We start from the raw sequence: 19613 nt of genomic DNA on the forward strand, positions 1-19613 counted from the left end.
GGAAAAAGTTCATAGACTAAAGAGCCTCTGGTAAGTTAGCATCTGCTGCCTTACCAAATGGCAGCAATCTTAGGGACCTTCAGAACTTGGGGATTTTTCCTTACAGTTTCCTTTCCTAAAGAATCCCCAAGGGCCTACGTTTCACAAGAATGCTTGTAATCTGTATCTGTCTTCTGTCTGATTCCTCTACCAGTTTTCTTCACATACACATCCCTGAAGTTTTCTTTGGTGTTCTTTCCTTTCCATATGCTTGAAAACAGCCAACTGTGGACAGCTAGTGTTGCTGCCTGAGAACTGTGGATGCCCTATACCAGACAGAATTTAGAGGGAATGGTGCTTTATTTTTAAAGAGACTTTAGAATGTCTCTTGATTAGGGAAAGACACAGAAGAATGTAGTTAGGAAGCCTTAGAATAAAGATGTTTTCTAATACTACAGAAGTGTCCTTGCACACGAGACTGGTCTTCTCTTTCCCAGTGTCTTTTTTTTTCTGGATGTGTTTTGGGAAGTATTCTGAAATGAAATGTAAACTTTATTCCTTCATTTCTCTGTCCCACTTCCTTCCTTTCTCCTTGAAGTCCTTCCTCGTTGCCCATCTTGTAAGATCTAAATGTAGCCTCACACCCAAGGTTTTTCACTAACTGTCCTTCTTTCAGCTCCCCAGTCTCATCTTTCCAAGTCCTTCAGCATACTTCCCTTCTTCTGCAGTTCTTTCTTCCTTTTTGCCAGACCATGGTTGTCAGCCTTTTTTAGGTTCTAGCTTGATTTACCTGCTACAGTTTGGTCAGTATTCTTGACTGAAGCCATATTGATTATTCCCCTCTCCTTTAGTCTTTGGATATAATTTGCACACTAGTTTATAGGTTGCTTAGTAATTGCCCTAAAGTTGTTGTGTATTTGTAAATTTTATCCCAGAAGATTGTAAGGTCCTTGAGAACTGGAGCTGTATCTTATTGTTCTGGAGCCCATCTTCCTAAGAGAGCAACAGTGACTACTTGAAATGTTAGCAAGAGTCAAGTAGAGACCATCTTTAGCAAACCTCTTCTTTACAGAAGAAGCTGGAATTGAAATTTAATGACGTGATGGTTTAACTGGGAGCCAGCAACCCTGATGGTGATCCCTCCATTCCACTGATGCGAAACTTCAGACAACTGATTCTATACATTTGCCTCCGCATCCATCAAAGGTGCACTCAGCTGCAGGTGCTACTACAGCACCCAGAGCCGTATGAAAGGTGACCATCTGATCTCTGACACTCATGGCATTACATTAGATGTTGCATGAAATAAATTCCATATTGATGCCTCTCTTTGTAAGGATGTATATTTTAAAAATTATAAAGTCAGTGCAACTTACTGTAAAGTTAAAATAATAAAAAAGGATTGTCTTACATAATTCTAGCACCAAAACATTGATTTTTGCATATGTTTCTCTTTGGCCATATGTATACACACTTTTAAGTGTTGTCATGGTATTTATGCAGTTTTCTAATTTAATTTTTCACTTATTGTCATGTACATTTTTCTGTTAATATACAGTCTTCATGATTATAATTTATAAGGATGCAGAAGTCCCTTGAGTGGATAGACCATAATTTTATTCAGTAAGCAGTTTTGCTACTGTTAGAATGCTTAAGCTGCTCCTATTTTTTGGCATTTATAAAGATTTACATTTAAGACTAACAGTATTGGTGGTGATGAAATCTTTCCTTGGGGACTTCCACAACTAGACTTCAGGCTTCTTTGTAAACAGAAGTATCATGATCCAAAATTGCTATGTGCTCAGGTGTCGGAGAAGGCAATGGCACCCCACTCCAGTACTCTTGCCTGGAAAATCCCATGGATGGAGGAGCCTGGAAGGCTGCAGTCCATGGGGTCGCTAAGAGTTGGACACAACTGAGCGACTTCACTTTTACTTTTCACTTTCATGCATTGGAGAAGGAAATGGCAACCCACTCCACTGTTCTTGCCTGGAGAATCCCAGGGACGGCGGAGCCTGGTGGGCTGCCGTCTGTGGGGCCGCAGAGTCGGATATGACTGAAGTGACTTAGTGGCAGCAGCAGCAGCAGCAGGTGTCCTACCCTTAGAAGAGTGCTTCTCTGTTTGTAATGAAATCTCACTTTTGTTCTTCTAGTTTCCAATCTGTCACAGACCAGTTCTTTTTAAAAAACACAAAAACTGAAAAGTGGACAAATTAACTAGAGACAAAACATAAGCCCACGATTTTTATTGTTAGATTCAATAAGCATAAATCACTCTGCCAAATTGTTACCAAAGTGTTTATTAGCAAGTTACTCTTCAGTTCAGTACTTATATTGAAGAGGACTGGTTCACCACAGGTTGGAGCCTGGCACCAGCCCATAGATCATACTCTACATACACTTCTTCAGGACACCACATCACCCTGGTCTTCATCCCCTCTTGATGATCACTGTCATCTACTGTGTTCTCTATAGTTTCCTTCAATTTTAGCAGCCTATCACCTCATTAACCTTTTGTTACCATCTGAACATCTGGTTCCATCACTACATGGGAAATAGATGGGGAAACAGTGGCTGACTTTAATTTTTTGGGCTCCAAAGTCACTGCAGATAGTGATTGCAGCCATGAAATTAAAAGACGCTTACTCCTTGGAAGGAAAGTTATGACCAACCTAGATAGCATATTGAAAAGCAGAGACATTACTTTGCCAACAAAGGTCCGTCTAGTCAAGGCTATGATTTTTCCAGTGGTCATGTATGGGTGTGAGAGTTGTACTGAGCACTGAAGAATTGATGCTTTTGACCTGTGGTGTTGGAGAAGACTCTTGAGAGTCCCTTGGACTGAAAGGAGATCCAACCAGTCCATTCTAAAGGAGATCAGCCCTGGGTGTTCTTTGGAAGGAATGATGCTAAAGCTGAAACTCCACCTCATGCGAAGAGTTGACTCATTGGAAAAGACTCTGATGCTGGGAGGGATTGGGGGCAGGAGGAGAGGGGGACGACAGAGGATGAGATGGTTGGATGGCATCACCAACTCGATGGACATGAGTTTGAGTGAACTCTGGGAAATGGTGATGGACAGGGAGGCCTGGCATGCTGTGATTCATGGGGTCGCAAAGAGTCGGACACGACTGAGCAACTGACCTGAACTGAACTGAACCTTTACTTCCCTTCTCATTCTTGTTTTTAAATGTACTGTCTCTTCTCTGTGGATTCCTTTTTTATTGGTCTTTCTATGACAGATTTTAGCCTTTCCTCTGTCTTCATCCCTCAGCAAGGTGGATAGTCGTACTCCTCCCATCTCACCTGGCCAAAGCCATGTCTTAGACTTCAGTATTGTTTTCACTTGAGAACACTTGGATTTTGGTAATCACAGAACCTCTGTTAGTCTGAGGAACCTTTCTCTGGCCTTGATTTTACTGCCATTTTAAGATGCTTCACCACCTCCCTCCTTCAGTAGTTCTCACTGCCCTAGACCTCTGCCTTGGGCCATCAACTCTCAGCTGTTTGCTATTACAGACTGCTTTTCTAAGCATGTGTTCATCTAACTCTTAATTTATCCTTCTAAAGCTCTTGACCTTCTTATAACTTTCCAGATTTTCCACCGTCATAACATAATCTCAAACTCAACATTATCTTGTCACTTATACATATTATAAAAACTAAATATCCAGGATAATCTAAATGATAATTCTTCTTATTTTTCTAAGAATAATGGAGCAAGTGCAGGAAGTTGGAACAAAACTTGGTGGCTAGAATATTTTTAGTCTGGCCCTGTTTAAAAATCATTACACATTTGGGAATTCCCTGGCAGTCTTGTGGTTAGGACTCCATGCTTTCACTGGTGAGGATGAGGGTTCAATCACTAGTCAGAGCACCAAGATCTCACAAGCCAGTAGCACGGCTAACAAATAAATAAAAATTATTACATTTTACGTGTCTAAGGTACTTTCTTTTCTCATTTGATTTTTGTGACTTTGAGGGATCCTGGTTATTGCTAATCTATACCTAGGGAAACTGAGGCCTAGAGTGATTTGCCCTGGGTGAAGCAGGTAATAGTGACAGAGTTGGTCTCGAGCCCAGATGTTCTGACTGCAGTCCAGTACATATGAGACACCATCCAGGAAAAGGATCTTAGAATTATTGTAAGATCCTTTATTATTAGGATTATTATAGTAGTCTTTGGAAATTATTGTAGTTCTGGAAATCCTCACCCAGGTTCTCCCACAGTTCATTCGAAGCAGAACAGGAAATGTAATGTTGCCCATGAGGAAAACCTGTGATATGTGTCACTCTCTCCCCCTTTGCTTCCTTTCTCAACTTAGAAGGGAACTGAGCTAAGAAAGGTCCAAGACAAGACAAATTTTCATGAAGTTGGGATCAGTTTTTTACGTGAACAGCCTAAAATGCCTGGAACTCTAGTCAGGAAAGGGAGCTGAAGCATGCATTCCTTTAGGCAAAGTCTGTGTAGCACTGAAGAGTGGGGACAATAAAAGCACAGATCTATTCACCTGATCTCAGTTTGAATGAACCCCTTGAGTATGAGGATTATCAGAGAACAAAAAGGAAATAAGAATTTGTTTAAGAAACATAAACATGTCATCCTTTATTCAAGTTGTATAGCTTCAAAGCAGATTTTTTCAGACTTTTAATAAATTCATGTGTGTTAAAAGCTGTGAATTTATTGAATAATCTGGATGCTCCCACAGTGATCATAACTATCATGGTCTTCCATGCAAATGTCTCTTGGTGCCACCATTGAAACAGAGGGCCACTGAGATCCAGAGAGCCACTTCTCAGCTCACGTTCCATGAACCAAACTAAACGAAGCACATGGTTACCCCTTTTTTCCCCCTGCATCATTGAGTTCAACTGCTCCTTTTGTCTGATACACCACATCTTTTATCAAGATAATTCGTGGGTCAACTTTTATAATCTTTTTTTTGCTGATCTCCTGGTTTCCAGTGACTGCAGTCTGTGCACATGGTTCCCTGGTGACATTTCATGTTGTTTGTGTCGGCCAGAGCACACTGCTACCCACAGAGTCTTTCAGTGAGGTTTTCACAAAATGGTCGAGTGCCTTCTATTTGCTGTTTCTAGAATGTTCTACCAGCTACACACTTTGCACCCATTGGGACTCCTTTCACTCTCTGCAGGCACTTTTATTTTTTCCTAGCCCCACCTTCCTCCCTCTCTTTCCCACTTCTAGGTCTTGTTCCAGGTTCCTTGAATCCTTGCTGCATCCTCATTTTTGTTTACCATGTCTTTCTCTTGTCATTCCTAAAATCAGGGTTTTCCGAACTTGACCGAATATTTCCAACACTTGGGGGAGGTTTTAAAAATACCAGTCCTTGGGCTTTACCCCCAGAGAGTCTGCTGTCGTTGGTCTGAGGTGTTAAAAACCCCACAGGCAGTTCTGCTGGGTAGATGGGGCTGAGAACCACTGCTTTAAACCAAATATGACTCACCTCCCAGGACCTCACTGCTCTGAGTGTGGTCCAGGTACCACCTCATCAACATCCCCTGAAAGGTGGTCAGAAATGCAGATCCTCAGTCTCACCCCAGACCTGAATCAGAATCTTGCATTTGAACAAAGTCCCAGATGGTTTGTGTGCACGTGGCAATGTGAGAAGCCCTGCTCGGAAACCTTCGCTGATTCCCTTCATCTGTTTTCCAACGTGGTGCTGCAGTCAGCCTTTCCTCTTAGAAACCTATGCTTGTGCCAGCTATTGAACCTCATTTCCTGTCTCAGCTTTTAGATTTGAAAATTGAGAGATTAGAATTTATATTCTTCAGTAATTTCAGATTGTGTTGCCAAGATGTACGGAGTTCCCACTCCGTGTCAGGCCCTGTGTCTCAGCAGGTGTCCTTGAGGTGCTCTGCACAGCTCTTCTCTTTCTGACTGCAGGGCTGTAGCCTTTCTGTGCCCCTTACTGACCTGCTTCCCCAGTGTGTGGCTTTGATTGTTTTTTCCTTTCTGACCCTTGGCGGAGAGCTATTGCACATCGGAGGCTTCAGCAAGAACACTCACTTCCCCTTGGTTCTGACTTCCCGTTAGAGCAGGACAGTGTGTCAGGACAGCCAGCATGTGATCAGGTCTGGCGCGGGGAGACCAGAGGAGGCTGCTTGGCAGCTGGACCCTACCCCTGAACACGTGCGGGAAGCCTTTTTCCTGGAGGACAGGATAGTTTGTTTTGGTCGCACTTTTTTTTTTTTTCTTATGGGAGGTGGGTGTGAGAGAGAGAAAAAGAGAAACAAGTAGAAATTTTGACCCAAGTTATTTATAAATTCTGAGCTCCCACTCTCCATAGCGCTCTACTTATGAGCACAGCCTGACATCACTTGTTCCCCTTCAGGCTTCAGTTGTAAACTTTCTTATGCCAGGCCCCTTTTATTGCTTTGTTTTCTCTCTAGGGCTCACCTCGTGGCCCATCTGAGTCAGTGCAAAGTGGGGTGGATGTAGCAAGGCTGCTGACCCTGTCCTGAAGTCCTTGACCTCTGGCAGCATGGTACCTGTGATAGTCTTTCTGAGATGAACACAGTCCCAAGATGGTTCACACGTAAACTCCAGGAACATGAAGTAGCCAAGCTCGTTGTACCCTAATTTTCAGGGAGCAATGATGGTGGGGGAAAAAGAAGCATATCACATTATTTTTAAAATGTTGTATCAACCAGAGTTCTTGATGCAGAGGTGGCCATCATTGTCCACGGTGAACCCCCACGCAACAGGTGATCTCGCTGCTGAGATAATCTGCTTTTCCTGCTGTTCTCCCCAGCCCTTCAGAGAGTTTTGTGAGAGGATATTTACAGCTGTTTTCTGTTTGGCACATTACTACAGGAATGCCTGGTGTTCCTGTGTGTCTGGGTCATCACCTATTACATTGGAGCACTGGGTATCAGTGCTCTCTATTAGTGAAACTGTAAAATGACATTGAGCAAATAGTGATGGACCAGATCTGATTGAGGAGTGAGGTTTTGGGGAAAGATGAGAAGCTCATGCACTGAAAGCATGACGGTGGCTGAGAGCATGGTGAGTTCCAGGGAGGGGCGAGGGGACATTTCTCAGCCTGCCTCCTTAGTGAGCTGCCTTTTTCCTCTTATCTTGCAGACCAGTTCCTCTCCCCACTCCGGGGTGTCCAGGCAAGTGCGAATCAAAGCTTCCCAGTCTGCGGGAGATGTAAATACCATCTACCAGCCCCCTGAGTCCAGGAGCAGGCACCTATCCGTCAGTGAGTATCTCATCCCTTTTTTTCCTCTTATCTATCTGCCTATGTTTTTTTAAAATATTCTTTTAAAAAATAATTATTAATTAGAAAACAGTCATCAAACATAATATTGACTGCTACGCTGTTTGGAATAATCTTCCATGCCTTTCTTTGGGGAAGAGAAATAGGGATATGATTGGGATGGAGTCCTGACCCTTATGCTGTCTTGCTGTGGTGGGGTAATCAGGTCCTTTTCAACAGCCCCAAAAAAGTGATCTCAAACATCTGTTTGAGGACCTTCAGTGGCAGTAGACCCTCACTTCTGACCATACTTTCCCCAAAAGACTAGGGACTTGTGGAGGTAGAAGTCAGGTCCAAGTGTGAGTTTTGATATCAAGCCTCTTGCTTATGGTTCCAGGAGTTCTGATACTTCACGGAAGATGCAGACCAACAAAACTCCTGGAGCGTCTTAAGTTGTCTGGGAGGACAGGAGACTACTGACGTAATATGTACAGTTGGCTCATTAGTAAGAAAGATATGTAGCTGCTGCCAGGCCTTCCTGGGAAAGAAATCTAAATCAGGTCTGTGCGTTACATCAGGCAGTCCAGTTTTGCTCTGGATCCCTTTTTCCACATTTGAGGAGAAAGCTCTTTTTTTGAATTGTGCAATTTGTTTCAAGGGGGACGTCTGGCCTTGTCAGCATTTGCATTGAGGTTGCTGCCCTGATGTTGCTGGAACCCCTGCTGCTGTCCATACAGGTTCTCTCTGGGTGGGTAGAATTGCATCAAACTGAACTGCTCTCTGGAGATCTGGAGCGGAGCTGGCAGCAGGGCGGGACAGGGTGGGGGGCTGCATTCTGAGCATCAGTCCTGCCATGGAGCTTGTGTGGGAATGAGAAGCCTCCCCAGGGAGCAGCAGAAAGATTGTGCTGCTGAGGCACTGACTCTGCCTCACTGAGTAATTTCTGGAGCCCAAGCAAGCTCTGATAGTAAGTGTTGCCAAGCTGGAAGTCCATATATGCATTTCATATTTCCATAGCCTTGTGGATGATTGGTGTCCTTACAGTAAGCTGGTTGAGGGGAGAGCAAGTACCCCAGCAGGGAGACCTTATCCAGAGCATCTCTGGCCCTAGAATCCAGGTGTCCAGGAACCTGCATATCTCTGTTAGTTTGGCCTCTGTTCTAGAGCCCTTGTAGACACGAAGGGGCTGCAGGGGGGCAGCACTGCTCCTTTGTGGAGGAAGCAGTGAGTACTGACGCTGGGCAGTGATCTGGCCTCCTGCCCCTAAGCAAGTGCCTGTGACATGTGTGTGCAGGTGGGGGCTAAATGGTTGGTCATTGTCGTAGGGGCCCGATTTGGAATTTGCTTGTCTGAGAGTGCTGAGGAGTAAAATTTCTACAAATGAGTTCTGTCTATATACAGAATGGGAAACACAGCCTCCCAGCATGCAGAGATCCTGAGTTCCTCCCTTCAGCCAGCGTTATATCCCAGGCTCTAGGCTGGTGTGGGGCTTACAGTGGAGGCACCTGGAAGGCCAAGGGTGGTGTGGGGACACAGAGGAGGGAGAACCAGCTCCACCCAGGACTTTGCTTTCACAAGAGAGGGAACATTAGAGATGACAAATGAGGGGAAGGTTTACTGAGCATGAAATGTAGACAGATATTCCGGGCACAGAAAGGGGCATCTGCCAGGCACGATCACCAAAGAAGATGGTGGCTTCTGAGAACACCAGGTGGTTCTGGATTATGAGAGAGACTTGTAAAGCTGGGATGTGGCAGAGGCTATGTCTCACTAGAATGACCTGGAATTTTAGAGGTTATGGAGGATTTCCATAGGCCAGGATGATGGGAGAGGTCATTTCAGTGATCTGCTGGTGGAGATCCCACGTACCCTTCTGACTGGACTGATGTCTTTGAAGGAGAAATAGAGAAGGATAAGAAAGGATGTCTGTCATGACCAAGGAGCCTCAACTGCACGTGGACTTGCTCTGTGGGCGGTGGGCAGCTGCTGGGAGTGTTCACCCCTGGTTCCCACCTCTGTTCTAACACTTATCACGTTATCCTATGGTATCTGTCTCCCTGTCAAACAGCATTTTTACTCATTTGTTCATTTAGGAAATAATTACCTAGAGTATCTGCTGTGTGCCGGAATCATGGAAATCAAAAACACAGTTCCTGTCCCTGTGGCCCTTGTATACCTGTAGCAGGTCAGGTCTCACTTGTCGTGACGTGATTCATCTCTAATTATAGGCTGTGACCAAAAAGGTGTGTGGTGGTGTTAGCACATATAACTGAAGGATATAACCTGATTTTAGGGCCAGTGAAGCCTTAGGCTGTGACCTAGAGCATGCATGGGAGTTATTCAAAAGGACAGGGAGGAGAGTTCCTGGCTTCGCTTGCAGAGGCCTCACGCAAAGGGGAGTGCCATGTGTTTCAGAAACAGAAGGAAGCCCTGAGGGCTGGAGACCTGAGAACCGGGCAAGGAGGATGGGCTGAGGCTGAGGAGGAGGGGCAGAGCCTTGTGGACTGTCAGGTAGATTTGTCCTATGTTGAAGGCAGTGAAAAATCCACTGTAGGATTTTTAAGTGAAGAGGAATGGGTGACGTATTCGGATTTTTATTTTGGGAAGATTTCTCTAGCTACATAAGGAGTGGAGAGCCGATCCAAGAGGGTCAAGCATGGCTCCAAGGGAAAGCCATATTAGCCTATGTGGTGGTCCAGATGAAAGAAGACAGTAACGTGGATTAAACTAGTGATGGAAGGTAAAGAGGAAGGACCAGGTGGATCTGAGACATTTAGAAGGTAAAGCCATTAGAACATGGCATTGTGGTCTGGGGAGATGGTGGGGTGGTCACTGAGATTCATTTAGGATCTGCAAGGTCAGAACCTATTATTTTCATGATAATACTAAGATAAGACATCAATTGGCTTTTCACTCATTCTCTCACAAATAGAGGAATTTTCCAGAGGTTACCTGCTTGGGGGTAATATCATTGCTCTCTGGCTAATGGAATGTGTGCTTGTGTATCAGTGTGTTTTAAACTTTCTGACCCTAATTTCTAATACAGTGAATATCAACTGGTTATAACCCCATAAATAAAAGATCTTTGGTGTCCTCAATTTTAGAAGTGAAATAAGGTTATAAGATCAGAAGGCTTAAGAACCACTGTGGTATTGGATTGCATTTTCAGGTGTTGAGAGAACAGGATGGTAAGTTACTGGTTTATGGATATCTGGCAGTGCCTTTCACCAAGACAGAGATTAGAAGTGAGCCTGGTTTCAGGTGCTGAGAAGGGCATGAAATTTTAGGCAGGTTGAATTGGAGATGGGTTTGAGTCAGCCAAGAGAAGACAGCAGATGGGTAGCTAACTCTGCAGATCTCTAGCTCAGAGGGGAGAAAACCAGCGGTAGAGGAGAAAAATGGGTGTTACCAAGTTGAAGCCATGGGCCCAGATGAGAGTTTCTAAACATACTTTAGAGTAAGAAGAGAAGAGGCCCTAGGACTGAGCCTTAGAAATCCAGTCAGTGACCATTAGAGGAGGATGAACCTGTGGAGGACACAGGAAAGGAGTGGCCAGAGAGGTAGGAGGGAGAGTATGCCAGGGTGGGAAGGAGGCCCTCCATGGCGCCAGCCAGGTTGGAAAGGCCAGACCAAGAGTAAAGACTTGTCCTTTTCACCCACACATCTGATTGCTCGCTCTGCTGATAATGGGGTAGGGCCTTCTGGAATAGAAGGAAACAGAAAGAGAGGAGTTAGGGTTTAAGCATGAGGAACAGGAGAAGTCCTAGCCATGCAAATGGGGTCAGATGAGAAGCCTTAGCAATGCAACCCCCACCAACAGGAGGGGCTCTTGGCCTTCCTTCCCCACCAACATCAACATAACCTGTGGGTATTGAGCGGAAAACTGAACATGCAGGTCATTCATCTCCCAGTGCGGCATTTTCAATAATGAGGAAGTGCAGCGAAGCCCAACCCAATTTGAGACAACTTTATTTGAGATTAGTCCTTATTTTGAGTTGAGATTCTGCCTTCTTTCACTTTACCCATTGACTCTAGTACTGCCCTCTTGAGCAGCACAGATAACATCTTTCATATGACAGCTTTTCAGATGCTTGAAACCAGCTATCATGTTCACCTTTGGTTTTTTCCCATCATAATATACATACCTTGAATTACAGTTTTTTTCGATCTAATTAGCTTTAAAAAAAAACCAAAAAAAACAAAAAAAACAAACCACGCCAAACCAAAAATAAAACCTACTAGATAATATGTTAACCCAAAAGAGAGACCCCTGGGGAAGATCTCCAGACAAGGCAAGTGGAATTTCTCTGTGTGGAGATATCCTTCTTTGTGTCCTTGCCCCTGGAGATTCTACCCACCGTTGGCACTGAGAGCTCGAGCACTGTTTCTTCCGTAATACATCAGGCGATGCCCTGAGGCCCTCAGTAAAGGACTCAGCCCTGCCATATCTGACTCGCATTTGGCCTAGCGCCTCTTAAGTGCCTTTGTCCCTGTTCTCATTCCATTTTGCTCCTCTTCTTGCTACTGCGACCTGCAGTGGGCAAGCCAGATTGCAGCCCCTCAGGAATGGGTAGGTGATGAGTAGAGGCAATCAGTTCTTTTTCAAAGGGTTTGGCCATGAAAGAAAAAAAAAAAGAGGTGGGCTAGTGCCTTAAGGGAGTGGCAGAAATAAGGTCAGGCTATTTTTAGGCTAGAGATCTGAGCTTGTTTATGAAGGGAGGCACAGAGACAGCTGAAAAGGAGATTGGAGGCGGTGAAGAGGGGACCCTAGGGTCCTGCTGAGAGTCAACGGGGAAGTCCAGGCCGAGGGCTTAGAGTGCCTGGGTAAGGAAGAAGGCAGCCCTCGTCCTCGGAGAGGAGTGTTGGGAGGATGAGATGCCTTACAGTGACACCTGGACAGTAACGAGTTAGAGAACTGCACTCAGGGCGGACCTCCAGCCCTGGCACAGATCTACTGGAGTGAGCTGCAGAGGCAGCGACCACAAACGCAGAAACAAACGGCCAGCTTCCTTCACTCCCACAGGCTTTTCTCCTTGCTTAAAATTCTGCAATTCTGGATGAGACCAGAAACTGTGCAGTGCTAGCAGCAAGTTCAGAGCAAAACGGGAGGTTTGCAAGTCGAGACACGGTGCTCTCAGGGCCTCATGGGATGACAGTATCGAGGAGCTTCGTTCTGTACAGCCTGGGCCAGTGTGAGGAAATGGGGGCGTATTGGTTAAGGTTTTCCATTGATGAAGAAAAAAAAGATTGGATTCCTCCCCTCGTCAGCGCCCCAAGAGAGAACCGGGTTTAGAGAAAATAGTTGATGGCCAAAAACAGCTATCTCTTTGTACTTGTAGTGACCTGCACATTAACACTGACCCAAAGCCCTAGAACTCCCTGTGGAGGCAACTTCCTGACTGCATCAGCTTCCTGACAGGAGTCTCCTATGAGAAGGAGCCTCTCTTTCAGCTTTGAGTCAGAGAACAGAGCAAAAAACTCAGCCATATCCTGGGTAAGAGTTTTGCTCCAGCTCTGCTGCCCTGGATCAAGGAGGAATGTGGCCAGCCGGCAGCATGAATCCTGTGTAGAGAGGCTTCGTGGGAAGCTGTGGCCACCTTAAACACAGGATTATCAGTCTGTTCTTTTGCTTCAGCTGGTAATGACGGGGGCCCCTTGGCACAAGTGGCCTGATGAGACTAGAGCAGGAGCAGGCTGGAGTGCCAAGGGAGGGTGGCCCAGAGAAGCCACTCTCCCTGTCGTGCCCGCTGGTACCTGGGTTGACTGCATCCGGCATGGCACTGTGCTCGTGCCGCCTGGCTCGCTACAGTCCTACTGGTAAACATGTGAGCATCAGTGAGTCTCTATGGTCAGTATCTTGTCCTGCTCTGGTCCTTGTCTCACTCATCCCCAGCGGCTGTTGTGTGTGTCATTAGCCCCTAATTTCTGAAATGAAGATAAAAACAAAACTGAAAATGCTCTGGAGCAGTTCTGCCAACTCCTGATTTTTCCATTCGCTTCCTCTGATAGCCATTGGTTTGGGGAGACTTCCCTTTCCTGCCCCAAGCTGTGGGCCTGTGCACAATAGCCCCTGGCCCACTGCCCATCAGATAACAAGGCTGGCTCTCGGCAGGCAGCAATGTGTATTGGAAAAAGTGAAAGTCTCTGGCTGGAAATAAAAGCTCAGAAACCCTCTGCTGTTTTCCCCCAGCCCCTCCTGGGTCTGTAGTGCTGGCTTCATGTGAGCTAGTCCCATCCCACCTGCAGAACCAGGGGAGAGTTCAGTGGTAGCTGGTAGAGGAGAGAGAATGGGTGTCGAGGGGCCATGGATCTTTTGTCCCAGGAGGTCTCACCCTAGACACTCTGTGTGACAGACTGAGGGTACTTCGGCCTGTCTTGGGATAGTTTGGACCAATGTGTGGGATTTCATCAGTAAGTAAGAGTTTTTCTTTCTCTTTAATCATAAGAGACATCTTTTGTTTGTTTTAGGTCAAATATGTAATACCTTTTCACTCTGGAATATATTGGTCAGGGTTGAGTTGCACAGAACAGAATCCACTCTGACTAGTTTCAGGAAGAAGGCATTTAAAGCACATTCTGGCTTATAAAATCACAAAGAGTGAGAAACAGACTCAGTAAGTCTAAAAATGCTGCAGAGCTCCTCTTCCTCCTGTAGTGAGGAAACCACCAGATCCAGAATTAGGGCCCCTCTGCTCTGTCCACACACCACGTACACGGGGATCCCTGCACCTGTGTCTTGACATCAGGACAACTGGGAACCACAGGTGAGGCCTCTGCTAACGCTGCAGCAGAAAAACCAAGGCTTCCGGGACCGTGCCCAGAAACAGCAGGAATTTCAGGAAGCCATCTAAATCTACACAAGTGCATCAACTGGCTGAACCTAAAGGAGGTCTTAGAATTAATAGCTTCTAGCTGATTAACTTCTGAAGTACAGGAAGGCACCCTGGAAGGGCAGAATGTGTCTTGAGTCTAACCCGTTATCTCCTCCACATATAATGAAGGAAACAAATGGAATTCTAGCATGTAGGTGTGTACCTGTGCTACCACATTTCATTTATAATTTCCAAAAAAGGCAGTAAAGTAGATAGTTTTTCCCATTTTCGTAAGTGAGGAAATTTAGGTTAGAGTTTAAATCATTCAGCTAATGAGTGACAGAACCTGCTCTGAACCTCTGCACATCTGATTTTCAAGCTTAGGCTTTTCTCACTATACCTTGCTCACTTCTTTATGTTGCTTCTGCTGCTGACAAATTGTTGCCAACATAGGATTGGATTTCCATAGGACTTGTGAGCTACTAGAATGTTATCCAAGGCTGGAAGTGGGAAGCAAGCAGTTGGCTAATGTTTGTAAGCCAAGTGTTAAAAAAGTGAACTGTGCTGTTTGGGGTCGTCTAGTCAAGGCTATGGTTTTTCCAGTAGTCATGTATGGATGTGAGAGTTGGACTGTGGAGAAGGCTGAGCGCCGAAGAATTGATGCTTTTGAACTGTGGTGTTGGAGAAGACTCTTGAGAATCCCTTGGACTGCAAGGAGATCCAACCAGTCCATTCTGAAGGAGATCAGCCCTGGGATTTCTTTGGAAGGAATGATGCTAAGGCTGAAACTCCAGTACTTTGGCCACTTCATGTGAAGAGTTGACTCATTGGAAAAGACTCTGATGCTGAGAGGGATTGGGGGCAAGAGGAGAAGGGACGACAGAGGATGAGATGGCTGGATGGCATCACTGACTCGATGGACGTGAGTCTGAGTGAACTCCGGGAGTTGGTGATGGACAGGGAGGCCTGGCATGCTGCAATTCATGGGGTCGCAAAGAGTCGGACACGACTGAGCAACTGAACTGAACTGAACTGAAGGCTTAAGAAAGCCACCTCTTTTCCATGGTTACACTGGAATTTTATGGTATAGTGGGGAGAGAAATGGCTGGCTGCCTGGATCTTTGACATCTGACCCTCTCAAAAATGGAGTAGCTTTCTAATTCCCATTTGATTTCCTCTTCCCTCCATCTTGTTGTTGCCTTTGAGCCCTCCGTTGGCCAAAGGACATCTTGCATCCAGCTTATAAGTGACCATGGACAGAACAGCTCTGAATCTGAGTATAAATGTGGCCCTGAGTTTCTCTTGTGCTGTCGAGGAATCCCCATATTAGCCTCGCTCCTGCTCCTTGCAGAAAGGCAGTCGTGTTCCCCCATGGGTGAATCCCCCCAACTCCTCTGTTTGGATTGCTTCTGGGGAATGTATGGCCTGGCCAGCTTGGGGAGAAGTTTTGGTTTTCATCTCTGTGTTGAACAGTATGCCTGCCCTTTCTGGAAATAAATTGCAGTCTCAAAATGGCCTTGCCTGAACTGTACTGGGAGTCACAAAGGCTGTTTTCTGGCTGCAGCACCACCGTTGAGTCACTCACTATATGACTTTGGGCCTTGGCTTCTGCGTCTGCACACGGTGGATGAGCAGTGCATCTTCACTGTAGGAGTGTTGTGAGGATTAAAGGCAAAGTAACAGAGGATAAAAAAGAAAAGGAGGGCTTTCCTGGTGGTCCAGTGGTTAAGAATGTGCTTTCACTACAGGTTGTGTGGGTTTGATCCCGCGTCAGAAAACCAAGATCCTACATGCTGTGCGGGTGACCAGGAAAAAAAAAAGAAAGAAAATGACTAACTTTCTATTCTGAGCAGCATCAATTTCTGCCAGGGCTTAGAAAGCTTGAGCAGACTCTTTCTTCCATGGGTTGTTTGAGATCACTTGAAAGGCATGGTTTAGGTACCTCCTTATCTCAGAATTTGTAGCTGTGAGTGAGGTGTTGAAAGTGGAAATCCAGCATAATTCTACACATGTTTTCAGAGCAGTTTGGTTTCAAGCCTCTACTTTAGAGTCAAGTGGGGAAGCCAGGCTACCGAGAGTGTCAGGTGCTTCCCACCTGAGCTACCTAATCCAAGTGGTTCTTGGAGAGAGTGTGAGTTGATGCATCCAATAAGAGATTGGAATACCAACTCCTCTTGGTGGCGAATTCATTAAAATATCTTCCGTACAAACTGAATGATCCATATATTCTGAATGACTGACTTTGTGTAGAAGAATGAAGGAATCACTTCTTTGAAGGACGTTGAAAATAGTAGTTTTAAACTCCTCAAAGACTCTCTTTCAAAGAGCAAGCCTGCCACCATTCTTTGACTTTTCTCTTAAGGAGTTTTCTTCCTTCTTAGGGACCTTGGATTAGGGGGAGAAGCTGCCTGGTTCAGGAAGTTTCCCTCAACCCCAGCACTTTGCTAGGAGGAGGCCCACCCTCTCTTCCAGGATGTTCAGAGAGCCAAACAGGCTCTCCACCACCAAGCAGATGCTGGGTCCAAGCTGGCTCCGTGTCTGCTCCTCTCAGGCTGTGGGTCCTGGGCTCTCCCATCAAGGGTCTTGTTTCTGTGCCCTAGGCTCCCAGAACCCCGGCCGAAGCTCGCCTCCCCCTGGCTATGTGCCCGAGCGGCAGCAGCGCATCGCCCGGCAGGGCTCCTACACCAGCATCAACAGCGAGGGGGAGTTCATACCGGAGACCAGCGAGCAGTGCGTGAGTATAGTCTGGGTTATATATAGAGGGTGTGTGTCCTGGGAGGTGTCAGACCAAGGTTATAATGGGGAGTCCTCAGTGGACATGGTGTGCAAGTGAGGGACTTGAGTCCCATCCAGTAGCTCTTTTGTAAACCAGGCCCTCCCCAGGTATGGATGTTTCCTTTCTAAGGGCCAAATATCAATTCCTACCAAAGACAGGGTTTCCCTGATAGCTCAGTTGGTAAAGAATCCACCTGCAATGCAGGAGACCCCAGTTCGATTCCTGGGTCAGGAAGATCCACTGAAGAAGGGGTAGGCTACCCACTCCAGTATTCTTGGGCTTCCCTTGTGGCTCAGCTGGTAAAGAATCCACCCGAAATGTGGGAGACCTGGGTTCGATCCCTGGGTTGAGAAGATCCCCTGGAGAAGGGAACAGCTACCCACTCCAGTATTCTGGTCTGGAGCATTCCATGGACTCTATAGGCCATGGGGGTCGCAAAGAGTCGGACACGACTGAGTGACTTCCACCAGAGACAGGAGCTAAGCTGCCTGGCCTCCTTGGTGCTGGACGGGTGCCTGACGGCCCTTCCCTCTTCTGCGGCCCTCTCACTGGTCTCACGCAGGCTGCAGAACACCGCTCTGCTGTCTGGGTGCTCCTTACAATCCACCTGTCCTTTCAGCAGAGTCTGAACGTATGACCAGTCCTGAACACACAGATCATTTTTTTTTCTTTTCCATCAGCCAGCTTTTAGTTTTGCTATTGCTTTATGAAAGGTAGGGAGTATACCAGTCCAAAGTAGGACTGGCTACTTTGGGTGAACTTTTATGATAGTAGACAACTAAATTAGTTATCTGTTGCTGTGTAAAAACTACCACAGGCTTAGCAGCACAAACAGCAGACATTTATTATTTTACAGTTTCCTGGGGTCTAAGATACAGGCACAACTTGATTGGGTTCTCTGCTCAGGGTCGCACAAGCCTGCAGTTAAGTGTCAGCCAGGCTGTATTTCTTCCTGAAGCTTGGGGTTCCCTTCTAGGTCCACATGGTTGTTGGTCAGTGTCTTGTGGTTGTAGCATGGTGGCCCCTATTTTCTTGCTGGCTGTCAGCCAGGGGCCCCTCTGAGCTCTTGCAAGCCAGCTGCAGCTCCCGGCGGTGTGGCCCTCTCACTCCCAGGCTGCCAGGAGAGTCTCTTGCTCCAGTCTGCAAAGATGGAGTCTGATGTAGTATAACACAATTGTGGGAATGAATATCCCATCCACTTTGCTATGATCTATCGACTAGAAGCGAATTACAGGTTCTACCTATACTCAGGTGAAGGGGTTCTGAAAGATTGTGACTCAACTGAGGGGAGGGGCGTTGGGGTTGGGGGTCATCTTAGGGTGTGTTCACTACAATAGCTTACCCATTTTGATGGTTAGCTTTTTAAACTTCTGGCTCACTTGATGAAAATGTCACTTTGGCTTAGTAAACTCAGCAAGAATGAGATCTCTGGCTTCATTCTAAAGTTTTTTCAGTGAGCTTGCTTTGATTGCAAAGAAAAAGATACATCTTCTAAACTTTTGGAATTTGATCTTGAAAGGAGAAATTTCTTAAAGGTAAAAGCATCCAGTAGAAGGCCAGCACCAACACATGGGGGATTTTGCCAAAAAAAACTGATTCTTACAACTTTTCCTAAAACTGATTCTTATGACTTTTCCAGCATTGTTTCAATTGTACAGGCTATGAGAAGCATTTTTATACAGCTTCTGCTCTCTTCTGTAGCCTTGCCTTCCAGATAAATTTATGTTTAGAACAGTGACCTAGAGTGCTTTTATCTGCAGAGTCCCCTCTTGGTTATCTTACTGACCATCCTTTCCTTTTTCTCTAACCAGAGTGCTTCCGGACATCAGCTGTACGAGGGGTAACTTGGGTGTAAAACCTCAGAGATTGTTAATGAGTTTGATTGCCTTTGCTCTCTTTCCTTCCCCATGGTCCTATATCCTGGTCCTTTTACTTCTTTACGTTACTTTCATGGCCCGGGAAGGCATGGGAGTATTAGACTTGTAGTGAGGAGAGGCCTTTAGAGAGAGGCCGTGGAATGTGGCAGCGGGGGAATGACTAGGTCCTTCTTCAGTGCTCGCGTCTTTAGCGGAAGAGAATTGCTGCTGGTAATGGGCCATTCAAGATAAATCTACTCAACAGAGACCAAAACAGCATGGTATGTAGTGAAAGAATATCCGACTGGGACTTTCTTGAAAAGTGAAACTAAGATAAGTTTGTTTTATTTTTTCTTTAATCAGATTTGAGCAATGGCTGCATCTATTTGCTAATTTTCAGAATGAACAAAGCATGGTTCAGGCTAGTTTTTTGTTTTTTTTTTTTTGGCTTGATTTTTCTAACAAAATTTTGCTAATGCAGCATAACTTCCTTCCCTTTGACTTCTGCAGCACTGTCATGAAGAGGGTGTTTATTTTTGGCTGAGCGGCATATGGGATAATAGTTCCACTGGGGATCGAACCCATGTCCCCTGCAACGAAAGCATGGAGTCTTAACCACGGGACCACCAGGGCAAGTCCCGAAAAGAGGGTCCTTTTTTTATTTTAAACAGAAACCTTCACGGGGTTCAGTGTGTTTTCCAGTGGCCTCTCTTAAACCTTTGGTATTCTTCTCCTTCATCACACCTGTCATGTTGTTATTCTTGCTTGTTCTCTCTTCCGTTATCTGACCTAACTTTGCCAAATATGTACTTTCTGGATTGGGAGCAATTCTTTCCCATGTTGGTTTTATCCACTTGGGGAAATCTTATCTCCTTAGCAAGATTTTGGGGATTTTACTTTGCAATTAATTTGCCTTGATTGGCAGTTTTAAAAAAATCACATATGACAATATACGGGTGAAATT

The 19613-nt window shown here is 45.6% G+C and overlaps 1 protein-coding gene across 1 annotated transcript in view; it reads left to right on the forward strand.

The window, feature by feature from the left end:
* MAP3K3 (mitogen-activated protein kinase kinase kinase 3) overlaps nt 1-19613 on the forward strand; it is a 52488-nt gene that overhangs the window by 22268 nt on the left and 10607 nt on the right. The window contains exons 5-7 of the mRNA XM_068976470.1: nt 11989-12021; nt 13435-13520; nt 16618-16751. Of these exons, the coding sequence (XP_068832571.1) occupies nt 11989-12021; nt 13435-13520; nt 16618-16751 (253 nt within the window). The remainder of the gene's footprint in view (nt 1-11988; nt 12022-13434; nt 13521-16617; nt 16752-19613) is intronic.

Source organism: Capricornis sumatraensis, chromosome 8, assembly GCF_032405125.1.
Source record: "Capricornis sumatraensis isolate serow.1 chromosome 8, serow.2, whole genome shotgun sequence".
Lineage (NCBI taxonomy): Eukaryota > Metazoa > Chordata > Mammalia > Artiodactyla > Bovidae > Capricornis > Capricornis sumatraensis.